Source organism: Carassius auratus, chromosome 46, assembly GCF_003368295.1.
Source record: "Carassius auratus strain Wakin chromosome 46, ASM336829v1, whole genome shotgun sequence".
NCBI lineage: Eukaryota > Metazoa > Chordata > Actinopteri > Cypriniformes > Cyprinidae > Carassius > Carassius auratus.
Window position 1 is genome coordinate 15,673,903 of NC_039288.1, and position 17,547 is coordinate 15,691,449.

Below are 17,547 nucleotides of genomic sequence, written 5' to 3' on the forward strand. Positions count from 1 at the left end.
TTGTTAACACAGTCTCTGGCTGCTGATGTGACCCTGTATGTCAAGCTTTTTGGTGTAAAGAGGGGTGTTTTGGGCACGAGCCAGCGATGGTGTTGCTTCCTTTTTGCAGGAGACGCATTAGCAGCAATATGAAACATCTTCATAAATAATAGAGTTACTGATGGATTCCTTATCTGGTTATGTAATGGCCTTGTTGGTGATGGCTGTAGTATATTATTGTTACACCACCGTAGTGTTTTCCCCTCTGGCTTCAAACTCTCGTTTCTATCTCAGAGACAAAAACTTCATTGTTTTCGACAAGAATGATAATGATTCTAAACAAAATCAATTAAAGGTGGTGATACACATACAATGATTCGTAGTCACGTGTGACTGTCATGCGAAGTGTAACTACATCCCCGCCAGGTCTGTGCTGTGAGCAGCGAGAGCATGTGGCTCCTGGCTACAGTTGAGAGAGCCATGCAATGTCTGCAATGTTACAGCTGCACTTTCCAAAATGTTCTGCGCATTTGCGTGAATCACATGTCACCCTGATACTGATACGAACATATGGGAAGTGTGAGATAGAAGGTGAGAAAATGCAAGGGAAGGTAGACTGAAAAGATGGTTTACTATATATCAGCTACTCAAAGAGAAAGAGAGTGATATGAGAGGCATTAAAGGGGAGGTAATGAAATATACTGAGGAATATAATATCTGGAGTGACTAGAGAAGCCTACTGTGATTTTAACTTCTGTACTCCCAAACAGATTTTTTTTCATCTTTATTTTTCAAACAGCATTTGTTAATCTAGGTAAATGTTAATTCATTAATAGTATAATATTCTAATAAAATATTTTATCAAGCAGGAAAATTTGTCGATTTTAGAATTGTATAAAATAAAATTAATTATAGTAGTAGAACTTGAATATTAATACATATTTTAAAAAATTATATATAGTTATTATATATATAGATACCCACACAGGCATATACATATAATATATAGGAATTAAAGTTTAAGTATAAATTATTATTTTTAATTATTATTAAAGTATAAATTAAAATTTGTTTATGTCTAGTGAACAAACATGAATTAAGCATGTATATTATTGATTGAATATTAAAAACTCTTATTTAGTTAAACAGTATTGTATATATATATATATATATATATATATATATATATATATATATATATATATATATAGATTTATTGGTAAATGTTTTATTACTTTATTTTTTTTGAGCATATGCACACATTTTGTCCATTCCAGTGGCATTTCCAAGTAAAACATAAACCTTCCTCTGGAACGGAACCGTCCCATTAAACTGGAATAAACTGAGTTGGGAAACTAATGATCCAAAGGGAAAGACCAATTATCCGATCAAGCACTGAATCTCTGCATCGACCACACCCTTTCCCTTTTTTTTTTCTTCATTTCGTCCCTCTCTTTCTCCATCCTTTACTGTAGTAGCCCTTCCCTGTCTCACTGATCCCACCCTCTCCCACATACACACACAAACACACACACTGACAAAGCCCGCAAACATGTTGGTAGTCTCGTATACACTCACTCTCTCAGTCTTACCTCCATCTGATTGAGTACCTTTTCATTCTTGGGCACTCAGCAGCAGTCTCTGTCCATCTCTCTCTCTCTCTCTCTCTCTCTCTCACACACACACACACACACACACACTTACACACCCTCTGGAAGGAACCCTGCAGTTGCGGCTGCAGCACTCTGGATATGCCGGATCATCTGCTCTGAGGTGGGAGATGGGCTTGAGAGCTTGTGTGTAAGAATCTGTTCCTGATTCATTTTGTTTGTTTAATGCTAATGTTTGCATCGTTAGTGCCACGGTGCTGCATGGAAGTTCATTATGTCCTGTGATGGTCTGTTTGGAAGTTTCGGACCAAGTGACTTATTACTGCTGTCTTTTGGGTATATTTTGAGTTACTGTGCATGGAAATTCAGATATTAGGTTATAAGTTTAGTGTACTGAGTCCCATCAAATAGCAATTATGCATGTCTCTACAAGTAAAATGAGGTGTAAATACTTGAAAGTTGGACATTCATGCAGTGAAATCTTAGACTTGTGTGCTTTCAGTCGATGTATATTTTGGGAAGATAGGCTTTGTCTGATTAATTAATAGATCTAATTTCCTGAATGTCTTTATATTTGCTGGTTCACCAAACCTTTATAGTGAGCTTGCGACTATGCAGTCAGCAGATCCTCCTGAGCTCTGAAACAAACTCTAAACCCAATAACTGCCACAGACATTTCAGTCTCCTGGCATTTGGAGCTTCTCAGATCACAAACACGCACACACACATTCGCACGCACATGAGTTAGTCATACACTCGTAAATACACAAATGCTGTCCTCAATAGAACTCACAGCGTATAGCATTACACATATCTCTTCATACTATAAAATAAAAATATGAGAACTGCTAAATAATTTGGTCGCACAACATGTGACTTTCTCACACAGACTATAAGAAATATTTTCTCTAGTTTTGGTTTTGTATATTAGTATATTAGAATCCATCATAAATGATAATGTTTTAGCAAATTATTGTCCTCCACATTAAAGTGTAAATCTTTATATCACCAGATTTTTCAGATCTTAACAGTTAAACTGTATTTTTCATAAATCCCAGGACAGAGAAGACTGTCACAAGTGTTTTTAAATGTATACAATTTATTTATTAACTATTCATATTTATTGTTTGAAACCTTTTTTTATAATTATTATTTGATAATTTTTAAATACAAGTTATACAATATGTGTTTGTGTGTGTGTGTGTGTGTATAATTAAAAGAACTGAAACATCAATACAATAACAATTTAATTGAAGCAAAACAATTATGATACACACACACACACACACACCCATGGTTCAATGAACGTTTTGTTAATTAATTTTTGTATTTTTTGTAATTGAAAAATATTTATATATTACGTGTATATATTACTGTGACAACTTACCCCATATAATGTGGAAATACAACTATATAGGTATGTGCCCATACAGAAAATGAGCTAAGGTTAACGTTAAAAACCCTGTGTCAACTACTCTGGTCTGATTTCTCAATAAAAAGCTACAAAATACAAAATAACTGCTCAGCTATAATTCTTATTCATGATACTATTCCTTCACATATTTTATTGACAGCTAACACATCTTTCACTGGCTGTAAGTGCTTCTTACTCTCACTTTCTCTAATTTGATTGCATATAGTTCACATTTAGAGCTCATCTTCAGTATTGACAAGAATCATCTTCAGAATCGTTCTGAGATTGAATCAATGAGTCCTCGTGTCCCAAATTCCCCTCTTTGTCCTGTTTATAAGGCTTTGTTTGTCTAACAGCTGGTAAATGTCTGATGTTGTTACTCAGTACACTATCAGAAAAAAATCAGTAACTGGGGCGGTACCTTTTTCAAAAGGTTCACTTTTATACCTTTTAGGTACAAATATGTACACTCTAGGTACTAATATGTGAACCTGGACCACAAAACCAGTCTTAAGTAGCTGGGGTATGTTTTTAGCAATAGCCAATAAAACATAGAATGGGTCAAAATTATTGATAATTGACACTTAAGACTGGTTTTGTGGTCCAGGGTCACATATGTACCTTTAAGTACCAATATGGACTCTTTAGGTACAAAAGTGTGCCTTTTGAAAAGGTTCTGCCCCAGTAACAACTTTTTTTTGTAACTTTTTTTCTGAGAGTGTACAGATGAGTTTTGTTTCACAACATGATTGAAGTTGCAACCTTTGTGACCTGACAGGAGCCACCTGGCCCTCGTGTGATTCCTGTCAGTATAACTGTCCACTGAAAGCCAAAAATACATTTGTTTAAAGTTAGGAAAGCATTCAGAGCAGTTTCACATTGGGTACCAGGACTTTATATGTTTTATGTCTTGACAGTGTGTCGCCAAAGTCCTTTAAATCATCAAAAGGACTTTAAATAGACTTCTATAATTAATGCGTGGTTTATGTAAGCAATAAGGTACGAGAGGCCGTGCTGTATCGTGAATAAATCACGGCTGAAGGGCATTGTTAGGCACGACGCAAAGCGGAAAAAAAGGTTTCAACACAATAAAAAATATATTTAAACCAAAACTTATTGATCGTTTATTTTGCCAAGGTTGGTTGCTAAGGGTGTTGCTCAGTGATACACAGATTGGGTGAAGCAGTCATAGCTGTGCTGTATCGTGAATAAAACAGCAGCTGACCAATCAGAATCCAGGAATTTATAAAAACAACAACATGTACACTGCCTTTTAAAAATTTGGGATTTGCAACTTTAAAATAAATAAATAAATAAAGTTATACATATATTCAGGAAGGGCTCTTGGAAATGTATATTGGTCAAATAATAATAATTAAAAAAAAACCTACAGGTCTTGGACAAATAATGTGAACACCATTATTATAGAGGTTTATATTGTGTGTAGGCTATAGTGAAAAAAAAACCTTGTGATTGTCTTTTAATTATCATTTAGTCTTCTATATTCTTGAGCTTGTATAGCAGTGTAGTATAAGCTGTGTTCAGAGTTTAGTACAAGCCGTGGGTGAAATGGGTGAGTTGTCAGACTTCCAGAAAAGGCGAATCATGGGAGCCCAATTAGCAGGAGCGTCTGTAACCTCAACAGCCTGATTGGTTAGTGTCTTAAGAACAACAGCAGGCAAGACTTCAGGGACGAAGAATAGTGGTTAAAAACTGAAAGTGAATGATAGGGACCAGGGATCACTAAGAAGGACTGGGTCCAAACTATACAGCAAACTTCAGTATTTGAGGACCCCGTTTCCTCACTAACCAACCACTAAGTCAACATCCATGAATGAGCTAAAACTGAAAGATCATAAAACCTGGTCTGAGCTCAAACATCTTCCCTGGTCAAATCGATCACCTGACTTGAATATTATCAAACCACTGCGGGCGGTCTAGGAGAGAAGATTCCCTCCTCAACATCTCTGAAACGATTGGTAGATGTTCAGTTAGATGACAGTCAAGTGGAGACTATTCAAAAGTTGTATTAATCTATTCTAAGAAGATTGGAAACTAAAGGCAAATGGTGGTAAAACACCTTAAAGGGACACTAAGTAGGAATTACTCCCATCTAGTGGTGAAATTGTATTTTGCATTCAAACTAATTTTGCTCTCCAGCGCCTCGCTTTTTCAAATGCGCGTTGCATCTACGGTAGGCGATATGTACCAAAAAGCTTTGACAGGATGTCTTCTGATAGCACTTCGTCGAGTTTTCCTTCAGGTGAACAGGTGTGCTATTTCAAACAAACTGCAACATGACAACTAACAAACGAATGTTACAGTATGAATTACTGACTGTGGAAAACATGAAATATTGTAATTAGTAGTTATGTCTAATTTATTCGTTATATTTTCTGAATTATATGCATTGTTAGATATAAAAAAAATATTATAATATAGATTGTAACACTGACTTACCTGTCGAGAAGAAAACTGGCCACTTCAGCGTCTCTTTTGAAATCTTTATCAAGCATTAGCTCTTTCCACCTAGAAAAAGCTTCCCCGACATTAACTCTTGTTTTCTGTAATCTACGGTCACGTTTCCTTTTACGTTCTATTTTTGACTGTTTTGGCGACGATGTTTTCTTCTCCTGTGGCGCGGCATATGTATGGTCCATAATAAGAATGCAATCCAGACTTTTAAACTTGCCGGTGCAGTTTCAAGCGCCTCTCACTGCTCTGCACCTGCGTTTCTGGCTCTGACCGAAAACGCGCTGTGGAAACGCGTTGGCTTAGTACTTTTTGTCCCTCTCTGCTATTATAGTTTTGCAAGATGGCGGAACTACATGGAAGCCTCCGTCGACCTACCCGCCCCATGTATATAAAGATAATAAATTCTTCATTTACAAGGATTAGTTTAAACATTGGCATAGGTATTTGTACACCATTGAGGGCATATTTATAAATAAAAATATTGATTTTAGATAATAAAATACCTAAAAAGTTACTTATTGTCCCTTTAAAGAAATTTTGCCTGTTTTTCAAATGTTAACACATTATTTTGTCCAATCAAGTTTTTTTTTGTTTGTTTTTTTGTTTTTTTTACAAGTTTCATTTAAATTCCTAAAACACTTGTCCCCTCACCTTAATCAGATCACTAGGACGAAGTGTTTCCATGAGGATACGGATACAAAGACTCTAGCAACTGTCACAGACGGAGCTGGATAAGCCGGAAACGCAAGGAGGAAAGGGACAGGTTTGTGGCTGAACATTGTATTAGGTTTAAATTCTGAAAGCTGTTGAACAACAATATTGCAGCTTTAATGAGTTAGACCAAGATCTTCTGTAAAGTTAATTTGTGGTCACACTTAAGCTTTCACCATGAAGTGCTTGCAGCTCTCTTTAATGGATTCAGCTGGTTTTGCAGTCTTGCCCCCAAGAGGAACGCTACCAGCAGTGGAAAGGACAAGAAACGGACAGACTCCGGCAGACGTTCAGCCATGCATGGCTCCACCCTTATATTCATCCTCATTGGGGTGCTCCTTTACTTGATGATGGGGGCTTTGGTGTTCAATGCCCTGGAGGCTCCAAATGAGGAAAGCCAACATGACAAGCTGCAAATAACCCGTCAGGAGTTCTTGGGCAACTACACATGTGTAGACCCAAAGCATCTAACGGATCTGATAGATGTAAGTATTGTTGCAAGTTATGATTATTCATAATTGACTAATCTGGTCAACCGATTAATCCGATTTTTAAAAACCAAATTTACATTTTGTATATACCAACAAAAAAAAAACATGTTATTCCAGATCCTGATCAGTATTCTTTATATTGGTACACAGTTGGATAAACAAAGCCTCCTTGTTAAAACTGTGTCTTCAGAACTAGTTTGACCAACTAACAGTTGGGGAATTGGCCTGGATTCATTTTTAGATTCAGATTAGACCAGTCTATGTTTTTATGCAACTGACTTAAACATATTATGATGACTAACTATTAAGACTAGTCTAGTATTTTATGCAACCAGCCACAGATTAATCAAAAGATTGTTACCAATCAGTCCTAGAAGTAAACTGTTAGCTTAAAGGTGCTATATGTAATGTTCTGACTGTACTAGAGCATAAAAATACCACAATATGACATACTTGTGACTCTGAAAAACAATGCTAGAGCCATATACTTTGAAATGTGTGCTTGGAGATTCTACACAACCTAAAAGTTCTATGATCAGAGGCAGTTTAAATTTGGACTGCAGTGCCCATTACAACCACTAGCTGTCAATATTCAATAATGCATCTTTAAGAAAACTGTTATTCAACTGCCTTGAAACATTAGCTTGTATCATGTTAAGTCAACCTGTTTTTAATATCTAATGTTTTTCCCTATACTCCATTGTCTCTATACAGGTGCTGACCGAAGCTGTCAGGGTTGGAGTTGACCCCAAAAGTAATACCACATTCAGCACCAGTTGGGACCTGGCCAGCGCTTTCTTCTTCTGTGGCACCATTGTCACCACCATTGGTATGGGACTGCCACATCACTGGCTGAACACACCTGCATGTTAAAGCTAGAGCCTAGCCTGGCCTCTGCATTCTGGGGATCATTGGCACTGTGGGATGTCTAAAAATATCTGCCATCAGATCACAGCAAGTGTTTGTCTGTGATCCAGGTTATGGGAACATTTCTCCAAAGACTAAGTGGGGACAGCTCTTCTGTATCTGCTATACGCTGTTTGGCATTCCTTTGTTTGGATTTCTATTGGCTGCCGCAGGAGACCATCTGGGGACATCGCTGAGGAAGGCCATTGCTAAAGTTGAAGCTCTTTTATGGGTAAATCATGATGATGACAAACATAACCTCAATCATTACAAGACAATCTTTAAAGGGTTAGTTCATCGAAAAAACAAAATTATGTCATTAATAACTTACCCTTATGTCATTCCAAACCCGTAAGACCTCCGTTGATCTTCGGAACACATTTTAAGATATTTTAGATTTAGTCCGAGAGCTCTCAGTCCCTCTATTGAAAGTGTGTGCACTGTCCACGTCCAGAACATCATCAAAGTAGTCCATGTGACATCAGAGGGTCAGTTAGAATTTTTTGAAGCATCAATAATACATTTTGGTCCAAAAATAGCAAAAACTACGAATTAATTCATCATTGTCTTCTCTTCCGTGTCTGTTGTGAGAGAGTTCAAAACAAAGCAGTTTGTGATATCCGATTCACGAACGAATCATTCGATGTAACCGGATCTTTTTGAACCAGTTCACCAAATCGAACTGAATCGTTTTAAACAATTCAGGTCTCCAATACACATTAATCCACAAATGACTTATGTTTTTTAATGTGGCTGACAAAACAAACCAATATCCCAGAGTAATTCATTTACTCAAACAGTACACTGACTGAACTGCTGTGAAGAGAGAACTGAAGATGAACACCGAGCCGAGCCGAGTAATGAACAAAAGATTGACTCATCGTTTTCGGATGTCCAGTAGTTCTTTCTGACAGTTCGATTCAATAAACCGGTTGAAGAAAACGGTTCACCAGTTCTTTTGGGCTCGACGTAATGGCGTCATTGGCGATGATTGCCCTTCATTCAAGCCTTTGGTTTACCCGCGCTCATAACGCTCTGTGTGTCAGTCTGCTTTACGCTGAATCACACATGCGCAGTATCATCATCTTTTGTTCATTATCTGGCTCGGCTCGGTGTTTATCTTCAGTTTTCTATGCACAGCAGTTCAGTCAGTGTACTGTTTGAGTAAATGAATTTATTCCGGGATATTGGTTTGTTTGAACTCGGAGGGAGTGTCAGCCACATTAAAAAGTTAACAGCTTCAGTCATTTGCGAACTGTTTAAAATGATTCAGTTTGATTTGGTGAACTGGTTCAAAAAGATCCGGTTACATCAAATGATTCGATCGCTAACCGGATATCACATACTGCTTTGTTTTGAACTCTCTCTCACAACAGACACGGAAGAGAAGACAATGATGAATAAAGTCGTAATTTTTGCTATTTTTGGACCAAAATTTATTTTCGATGCTTCAACAAATTCTAAGGGCCGTTACATAGTCAATGCGAGAAACCCGAGCAAGCAACGCGAGCGACGTGCTCCCTTTCATAGTCTAAACAGTGAACGCAATCGTCTGCGTGTATGCAATACGTATAAGTGCACATAATTTTCGCCCCCACCGACAACGCATAGTATTGCGTGCATCGGCGCACCGATGCATAATGGCGGCCGAAGCGTAACGATGCGTAGCCTCGGGGACGCGTATGCGTACAGATGCATTGACTATGAAAAGGCCCTAACTGACCCTCTGATGTCACATGGACTACTTTGATGATGTTTTTCTTACCTTTCTGGACATGGACAGTATACCGTACATACAGCTTCAGTGGAGGGACTGAGAGCTCTCGGGACTAAATCTAAAATATCTTAAACTGTGTTCCAAAGATAAACAGAGGTCTCACTGGTTTAGAACCACATGAGGGTGAGTTATTAATAACATAATTTAGGTTTTTCAATGAACTAACCCTTTAATTATGTTTATTTTTTTATAAACAGTCTTTCATACACTTTCCTATATCAAGGTGTTGTAAACCTTTGCTGCAATGATTAATTTCCAGCTTTCTGCACATTTGTCTTCAGTCTTATTTATTTTCTCCATTCAGAAGTGGAAGGTGAGCCCGACCATTGTACGTGTCATCACCGCTGTGCTGTCCATCCTGCTGGGCTGTGTTCTCTTCATCTTTGTGCCAATTTTAGTCTTCCAGAGAGTTGAAAATTGGAATTGGCTAGAATCCGCCTACTTTGTAGTCATCACCCTCACTACAGTGGGCTTTGGAGACTATGTTGCAGGTACCACTGGGTGAAATCCTGAAATGTTTGCTCACTTCCGACAGTTTGATAAATAACTTGCACTTTATTTCATGATCAAATTGATTGAAACTTAGACATCTAGTCTTTTTGCTCAAGTAGATGTTAACCCACAGTGACTAAGACTTCATCTAACCTTAGTACGTTCTTTCATGAAATGTTACATTAAAAAACAAACCTCTGCAGTCATCTTGTGATGGGTGTTTAATGGGTTGATTGTTTTTCAAAGGCTCGATTCCACTATTGCCAATCTATTATTGAATCCAACATCTCACCCCTATTTACCAAGAAACATGCGTAAAAGAAAAATAATGTTGTTCCAAATGTGTATGACTTACGGAGAATACAAAACAAATATATTTTAAAGAATGTTTCAGCTGTTTTTGTGTATATTATGAAAGTCAACGGAGCTTTCAAAAAAAAAATCCATCCTCCAAGATGTCTGAATTCAAATGATAATTTTTATGCTTAAAATAAACTTTTATTTACTCACCAATACAATCAAAACATTGATTAGCACACATATGGTGCCACAAACTTTAAACATCAAATGCTATCAAACCGATTTGGTTCCTGTCCAAACATTTAAGGTTTATCTCACCATTTTTGTCTTGCATTAATCAAACGTTCCTTTCAAATGTTTTCACTGAATTAGTTTCCTGCACCCTTTAAGTCCTTCTTGGAGGTTGAAATTTTTTTTGAAAATCATAATACGGACAAAAACAGATGTAACATTCTTCAGAATATTTTCCTTTGTGTTCAACAGAATAACTAAAGTAAAACTGGTTTGGAACCAAATTATCCTGATTAACCATTTTCGTTTTTGGGTGAACTATAATTATAACTATAATCTTGTCCATCAGGTGATGCAATTCAAGAACATTGGTACAAGCCTCTGGTGTGGTTCTGGGTTTTGTTTGGATTGGCCTACTTTGTGTCCATTCTTTCCATGATTGGGAATTGGATCCTTGTTCTTACCAAAAAAACCCGAGCTGAGGTAGGTCAAAGATTCAATTTTGATATCCAATTATTTTTTTATAATCAAATGTATTGAGCAGTTTATGAATAAGGTTAGTGCCTGGTCAGACTCCCTGGTCAAACTCAACACTGCAACTCAAATGTGATTTTTAACTTCTCTCTCAATTCCGGCCCCACTTATCTTCATGAACCTTCCTCCCTTTTCCCCTCATGCCTGTAATTCATCTCCACAGCTCCTTTTAACCTAAAATCTGTATCAAATTTCAATCATTCGGTTCATGGTGACATACAAATCTCTCCATAACTCTCAAGCCTTTCCATTTTTCCTGCCCTACTTTCTGCTCTCAGATGGAGGGGTTAAGAGCACATGCCTCAGACTGGACTCAGAACATCCAGAACATGTCTGTGGATTTCAACATGTCTGGAAAATTTGAAGATCCTTTCAAGCGCACCAGGCGAAAGCGGCGTCACAGGCGCCACAGACACGATGGCAGTCAGGATAGAGCCGGAGAGGATGGCAAAGAGGAGAATGAATCCAAATCCGGCTCCAGCTCCTATTCTGGCTCATCGGATGAGTCGGAAAGCAGCTCTGAGTCCCAATCAGAGTTAACCCAAACAGACCGGGTCCCGGAGGGAGGGGCTAGTGACAAGGGCAAAGATTCATTGAAAGAAGAAAAACTCAGAGCCAAGCCCAAAGATCCCATCCTCTCTCAACCCTTGGATTACCTTGGGGAAAATCTTGCGTACATCGATGAGTCTTCAGATGCTGTGAGTGGCAAGGTTCACCTGGAACCCCTGCTGGATTTACCAGAATCGAACCCAGCTTCCACAGACAGGCGCAAAAGGAGACGTCAAAGGAGACATTTGAGAAGGGATCAACAGAAACTCAAGACTCCTAAAACCAGTCCAAACGAACCAGAGAATAAAAAGCCAAATGGAGACATTAGACCGAAAGATCCACCTACGCCAAAGCTGTGAGCGTCAAGGTGTTCATGGGGTTTGTAGCTCCTCAGAAAAGCCTCTCTGGAATAAAGTTTTGCAATGTTGCTTGCTTTAGGAAATGCTGCGCTCTACTGAAAGCACCTGGCATCATTCTCAGATTTTATTGGAACTAAATAAGAAACTATCCATGTGCATAAAATGAAAGGGGTGTGGGGTGTGTTTTAAGTGTGGTCAAATCTTGGACTCCTCAGCATGAGTAAGAACTTTTATTGGGTAATAAGATAGGGGCCGGATGTGCAGGAAGGCCATGGTGACCAGACACTTAGTGCCATCTTCTGGACGTCCACTGCACATGACCGGTTTATTTGTTTATGGATGCAATGACCATCAGTAAATGTTTGATTTCAATGTGCCTTTTGCTACTTTCCTAATATCAGAATAGTAAAGGGATTACAACTTGTTACTAATCCAACTCGATTGAGGCTTACTGCTTGAGTTCAAATGTATTGGTTTCATATTAATGGTAAATAACCAGTAACACAAGTACCACTAATTTTAACTTCAATTGCAACTTTGTCTCAGAGTTGTAAATATTTCCCAGGTTTTCTCAATCTTGCAACTTTATAACAAACTACACTCACAATATAAGCACTTCTCATAATTGTGACTTAATATTTTTATATTTGTTGCCACATTTTCCTGTAATTACAATTTTGTTGCATAACTGCAACTTTGCTTCAGATAAATACTTTATATCACATGTCATAGCTTTATATAGATATGTGCAATTATGACTAAATTCCATAATTGCTAATTGTAACTTGTTCTCATGTCACAATTGCAGCTTTACATCTTTACCATAAATGCAACTTATAGCTCACAACTACCATATCTTGAAATTGTGACCATTTTTTTTAAGTGTCACATTACAGTTGCAATTATTTGTCAATGGAATCAAACTCATTTTAAACCATCATCTTAAAAGAGGTTGTAAGTTTTTGACTCCACTAAGAGAGTTAAAATACCATACATCTGCAGAGATTTAAGAAACTTGCCAAGTTAGCATACTTGTATATTGAGAAAAAAAAAAAGTACTAATAATAATAATAATAATAATTCTCCTTTGAAAATGTGTTCTGAGCTAGACTGTTGCTTTTGGTTTGTGAAACTTGACCACTGCCAGTTAACTTGATTGTATTTCGGCAGCCCGGGTTGCCAGTTGGCAGAAAACATGGCATACTTAACTTCATTCTTCCTCAGGTGTGCAAGTTCCTGTTAGTGTTGTCAATGTGGCATCTGAAGGGCCAGGTTTTTAAGAACCCCCCCCCACTCCAATATTTTGAATTTGGACCACAATACCATGTTCAACCAGTAGGTGTTAATCCTACATTAAAACTAACACAATGGGACTTCTGCGACTCAATTGTGTCCAATTATTAATATAACCATTATGTCACAACTTATATTTTGCCCTACATAATGTAATTGTGACTTTAAAATCTCACTGTTGTCACTTTAATTTATAACTTTTTACTGAGGCAGAAACAGGCATTGGTATCGTGTACATGCGAACAGGAAATCTGCATCGAGTGTGGTGAGAGTATTTTCCCTTAACTCATCAAGTAACTCAAAGTTCAGCCCTGCTAGGAACTAACAGGAAACCATATCAGGACTGACCCATAACAAGGTTTATTGCAATTCAGCACTACAGTTAATTACACTTACGTGGTCAAGTTACAGACAAAGAGAAGGAAGGGAGAGATGTACTTTGGTTATGCAGTACTGTAATAATTCTGGTCACGGTCTGTATCTCACTGGGGTTTCATCTTCAGCCTTCGCTTTAAAAACCTGCAGGTATCATTTAAAAAAAAAAAAAAAAACCTCAGATTTGTAGTACTTTTGTACGGTCATTTTGGTCCTAAATGCCATTTAAAATAGAACACATGGGTGTAATGAGCTCACCACATTCATAGAGCTGGTTGATTCGCTGAATGTCAATGGCAGACAATTCCTGCCTCTGCCCAATCTGTACTAAAGGGTTAGGAATTGGAACGATTGTTTCCAAGCCAGATTGTATGGCAAAGGATGACCTGCAGATGAAGGGCGAGAGTGAATTCCTTTCAGGATGTACTTATATCCATACTGAAGCATGGAAACGTAATATGGGTGAAGCTTTACCTTCCATAATGCATGATTGAGTTGTAGTCATAAGGGGTATTCAGAGTATCTGTGTCCTTTATCTGAAAGTTGTATGAAGATGCTGTGTAAGGGCAAACAAGTGTTCATTGGCACTGAGGTTTTCATTGCGATAAAATAAAGATTGTTTTTAAAAACAACTATAGAATGAGACTAGTCCACATTCGCTCTCTCTCGCGCTCTCTCTCACACAACCTTCTGGAACATTCTGCCAGTTGATCCAGATGTACTTGTCTCGGTCACTCCTGGTGTGTTCGTGGCTGAACCCCAGAGAATGGATGAGCTCATGCTCAACAATCCCATAATAAATACAGCCGTCCACAGACAGAGACAACTGCTGTACACCTCCAGCTCTCCCTACAGTAGATGAGCAGCTGTAAAGAAATGCATCCAAAAGAAGTGAAATTTCACACAAAAAAAAAAAACCCACACCAAAACACCTAAAAAAGGAAAAACCTGCTATATTATTGATTCAGAATTGAAGAAACTTTATAACGTCTTTATGGTCATTTTTGCTCCGTTTAAAGCATCCTTGTAAAAACCTTAACATCTTTTAAGCAACATCTTCCTGACCTTAAACCATTGAAGGGCATTCGGGTACATGTACATTTATTAGGGAGGTACGAGTAGATTTATTATTCAGGTGTGATCAAGCTCACCCTCCTAGATTCTCAATGCTGATGTAGTCCACTTCATTAGTGCGTGGCAAAAAATGGACACAGGTTTTAGAGGTGATGCTCTTCATTGCACTTTCAATCACCATCCTCTGATAATCAGCTGTCATGAACACAAAATTATGCAAGTTATTGGATGTTGATGCAGAAATAAGTGGATTTAAAAAAAAAAAAAAAATCACTCACAGTAGTCGTTAGAAATGGTATATGGCACTACAACCCATCCAGATGGGGACTTTGGCCAGCCGCTGTAGCCATTTACAGTGCTCATGGCACCAGTCATGGAATTGGTCATGGCTTTCTTGGATGCGGATGCAGATACAACTATATCTCCCTCAGAAAGCATGTCACTGACCTCTGAATTAAAAACACAGTTAACATCAGTTACGAACTAATGTCCTTTTTAGAATTTATATAAACATTAAGAAAAGTTACAAATGAACCATTGGCATTTATAATAGGGCTTACGGTTAACACCCCACCCGAGACCTGTACCTCATCATACATTTTATGCAGTTGACAAACATGATGAAAGACACGTTATGTGGTCCCTCAGTGCAGTTATGTGCCACAAATCCAAAATTGAGTTTTTGTTTGAGTCATTGTTATAATCAAGTAGTAAATAACCATTACCTTTGTTTGCCTCCAAAATTTGAGAGAATAGATCCACACCAGTACTCGACTGGACAGCTGAAGAAAGAATAGCAATATTAAGTATTAATGAGTGTTTCTTAATCCTGGTACTTAGGAACCAAATATCGCAGGAGTTATTGGTTGGTCATTCATGAACGGTGTTAATTGCGTCGATCATGTGACAAATTAATTAAAGACTTAGGAAGTCATTAAGTTTTCCTCAAAAAAAAAAAAAAAAAAAAATTATATATAATAAATTTAACTTTGGTTGCATTATAATGATTGCCATTTGGAATATGATCAAGATTACACAGGTGGACGTATTTGGGGAATTTTGCGGTTAAAAATATTTCACGCCACTCGAGTAAACGAGGCAACTTGAATAAAGAGCTACATGAATTCATCTTATCCGAGTAAAACAGCACGGTTCTACCCATTTTGAAGAACACATGAGGGTTGAATAGAAACTCACCTTGATCAGCCTGTTGAAAAAAAATAGGACACACAGTGAATGAGCGAATGAGGGAAGGATGCTCAAATCTGAGAGCTGAATCTCTTACCAAAGGACGAGCTCCAGAGAAGTTCAACAGCACAGCCGAGAAGGAGAAAAACAATATACAGGCCATTTCCCCCCCAAGTTAGTCTCAAAAAAGACTTTGACCATAGAGTGGCTCTGTGTGAGGATCAAGTAGAAGACTTTCTTCTATAGAAGACATCTTGGCGTGTCCAGTATTTGTAAGTGCGGCACGATTAGTCGAATGTGATTGTCAGGTGTATCTCATCAAAAAGACGTTCTGTGATTACTATTAAAGCTCCAGCACGTACTTTCAGATGGAACAGCATTTAGCCTACTACACGAAAGCAGTGTTCCAAAGTGCGTGTTAAATCAGAACGGAGGAGACGGTGATGTAGGCCTACCTCAGGCTTAACCAAGAGAGACGAGGTAAATTACACTGATTGGCAGCGTCCTTTGTCGGATTACAACTTTAAATGCAGGTATTGACTTGGAGTTTACTTGAATAATGCGTTGATACGAAAAAATTCAACACACACACACACACACACACACACACACACAGGAAGGTTCAAATGCTGACTGATGTCTTCCAAAGGTGCGATTTTTGTATAGTTTATAGTTTTGGCCATGGTGATCATATGCAGACAAGTTTCCAACCCTAGGAAACTTGGTCACAAACATAAACAACAAAAAATAATAATAACGGCATGGTACAGTGATAGCTGATCAGTGCTCCGAATGACCGGTCTGAGTCCATCTGATGCAGCCTTTGATAAGTTTAGCAAAAATAACCTTTTTCAAAATAATCAGAGGTGGAGTGTAAGGATGTACATTCGTTAAATAAACTCCGCAATACAGTACATATCTTTTGTGTATATTCTCAATGCCGCAAGTATATTAGAGTATTCAAAACAATATTTTTACATAAATGATTCATCCAAAATCATTTTCTCCCCCTTAAGGTGTTCCAGGTTTGGAATTTTCATTTTTGGGTGAACCATCTACTAGGACTAGCAGTTTTTTTCCCCAATATGGTATTACGGTTGGTTACTAAAGTACCTCTTTTTTTTTCTAATTCTGTCGTCATCGCTCTAACCCCCTTCTCTTTTCCTTTCCCTAAATCAGACCAGACCCCTGTACTGCAGGATAAAGCTGAATGTGCCAGTGCTGACAAGGTTTTTAATGGTTTTCAGCAGAGCAGGGAGACCCTGAGAGTGCTGCTGGATCTTCTGAGAAGTGAATGGCGACAGTGATTGGGTGCAACAATCCAGACCCTGGTGTTTCTCTTCTGACTGACAGTGATGCAACAATGTTATTGCCAGGGGGTTTGACATGCCTCTTTCCAGTGTCCAACGCATTGTCCTCTGAGTTACTGAGGTGGTATTGGCCATTCACCTCCTGAAGACCTGGAGGCAGAGCTGGATTCAAAACGTATGTTTTTCTGATGTTAAACCCAAGCTATGTTGTAAATCATTGTAAAAGATACTTTCAATGATGTATAAGAACAGAGGTCCCCAAACTTAGTCTTTGAGGGCCAGTGTTCCGCAGAGTTTAGCTCTAACATGCCTCCACACACCTGCCTAGAAGTTTCTAGTACAATGCTTCCCAAACCTGGCCAGAAGGCCCCCCAACCCTGCCCCTTTTGTATGTTTCCTTTTATCTAACACACCTGATTCCACTATAAAAAAAAATCCTTTTATGTGTGAATATGCAAAACAAAAATACAAAATGTACT

The 17,547-nt window shown here is 38.1% G+C and overlaps 2 protein-coding genes across 4 annotated transcripts; one reads left to right on the plus strand and one right to left on the minus strand.

Moving 5' to 3' along the window:
- Positions 1-1,492: 1,492 nt before the first annotated feature.
- Positions 1,493-13,672, plus strand: kcnk4b (potassium channel, subfamily K, member 4b). 2 transcript variants are annotated; one of them, XM_026235102.1, is made up of 8 exons: positions 1,493-1,779; positions 6,139-6,241; positions 6,413-6,674; positions 7,395-7,509; positions 7,658-7,818; positions 9,668-9,854; positions 10,736-10,869; positions 11,199-13,672. In XM_026235102.1, exons 3-8 carry the CDS (start codon positions 6,486-6,488, stop codon positions 11,826-11,828), a joined length of 1,416 nt encoding a protein of 471 aa, XP_026090887.1. In that variant the 5' UTR covers positions 1,493-1,779; positions 6,139-6,241; positions 6,413-6,485; the 3' UTR covers positions 11,829-13,672. The 2 variants fall into 2 exon arrangements, with proteins under 2 accessions (XP_026090887.1, XP_026090888.1); XM_026235103.1 differs by having other exon boundaries at positions 1,493-1,752.
- On the minus strand, positions 13,482-16,027 carry LOC113064352 (high choriolytic enzyme 1-like). Of its 2 annotated transcripts, XM_026235115.1 has the most exons (9): positions 15,856-16,027; positions 15,768-15,777; positions 15,296-15,352; positions 14,849-15,019; positions 14,648-14,765; positions 14,184-14,362; positions 13,971-14,052; positions 13,755-13,882; positions 13,482-13,640 (listed from the first exon to the last, which is right to left on the minus strand). In XM_026235115.1, the coding sequence occupies exons 1-9, from the start codon at positions 15,919-15,921 to the stop codon at positions 13,633-13,635; spliced, it is 819 nt and encodes a 272-aa protein (XP_026090900.1). In that variant the 5' UTR covers positions 15,922-16,027; the 3' UTR covers positions 13,482-13,632. The 2 variants fall into 2 exon arrangements, with proteins under 2 accessions (XP_026090900.1, XP_026090902.1); XM_026235117.1 differs by lacking the exon at positions 15,768-15,777 and having other exon boundaries at positions 15,856-15,988.
- Between the last annotated feature and the right edge of the window lie 1,520 nt (positions 16,028-17,547).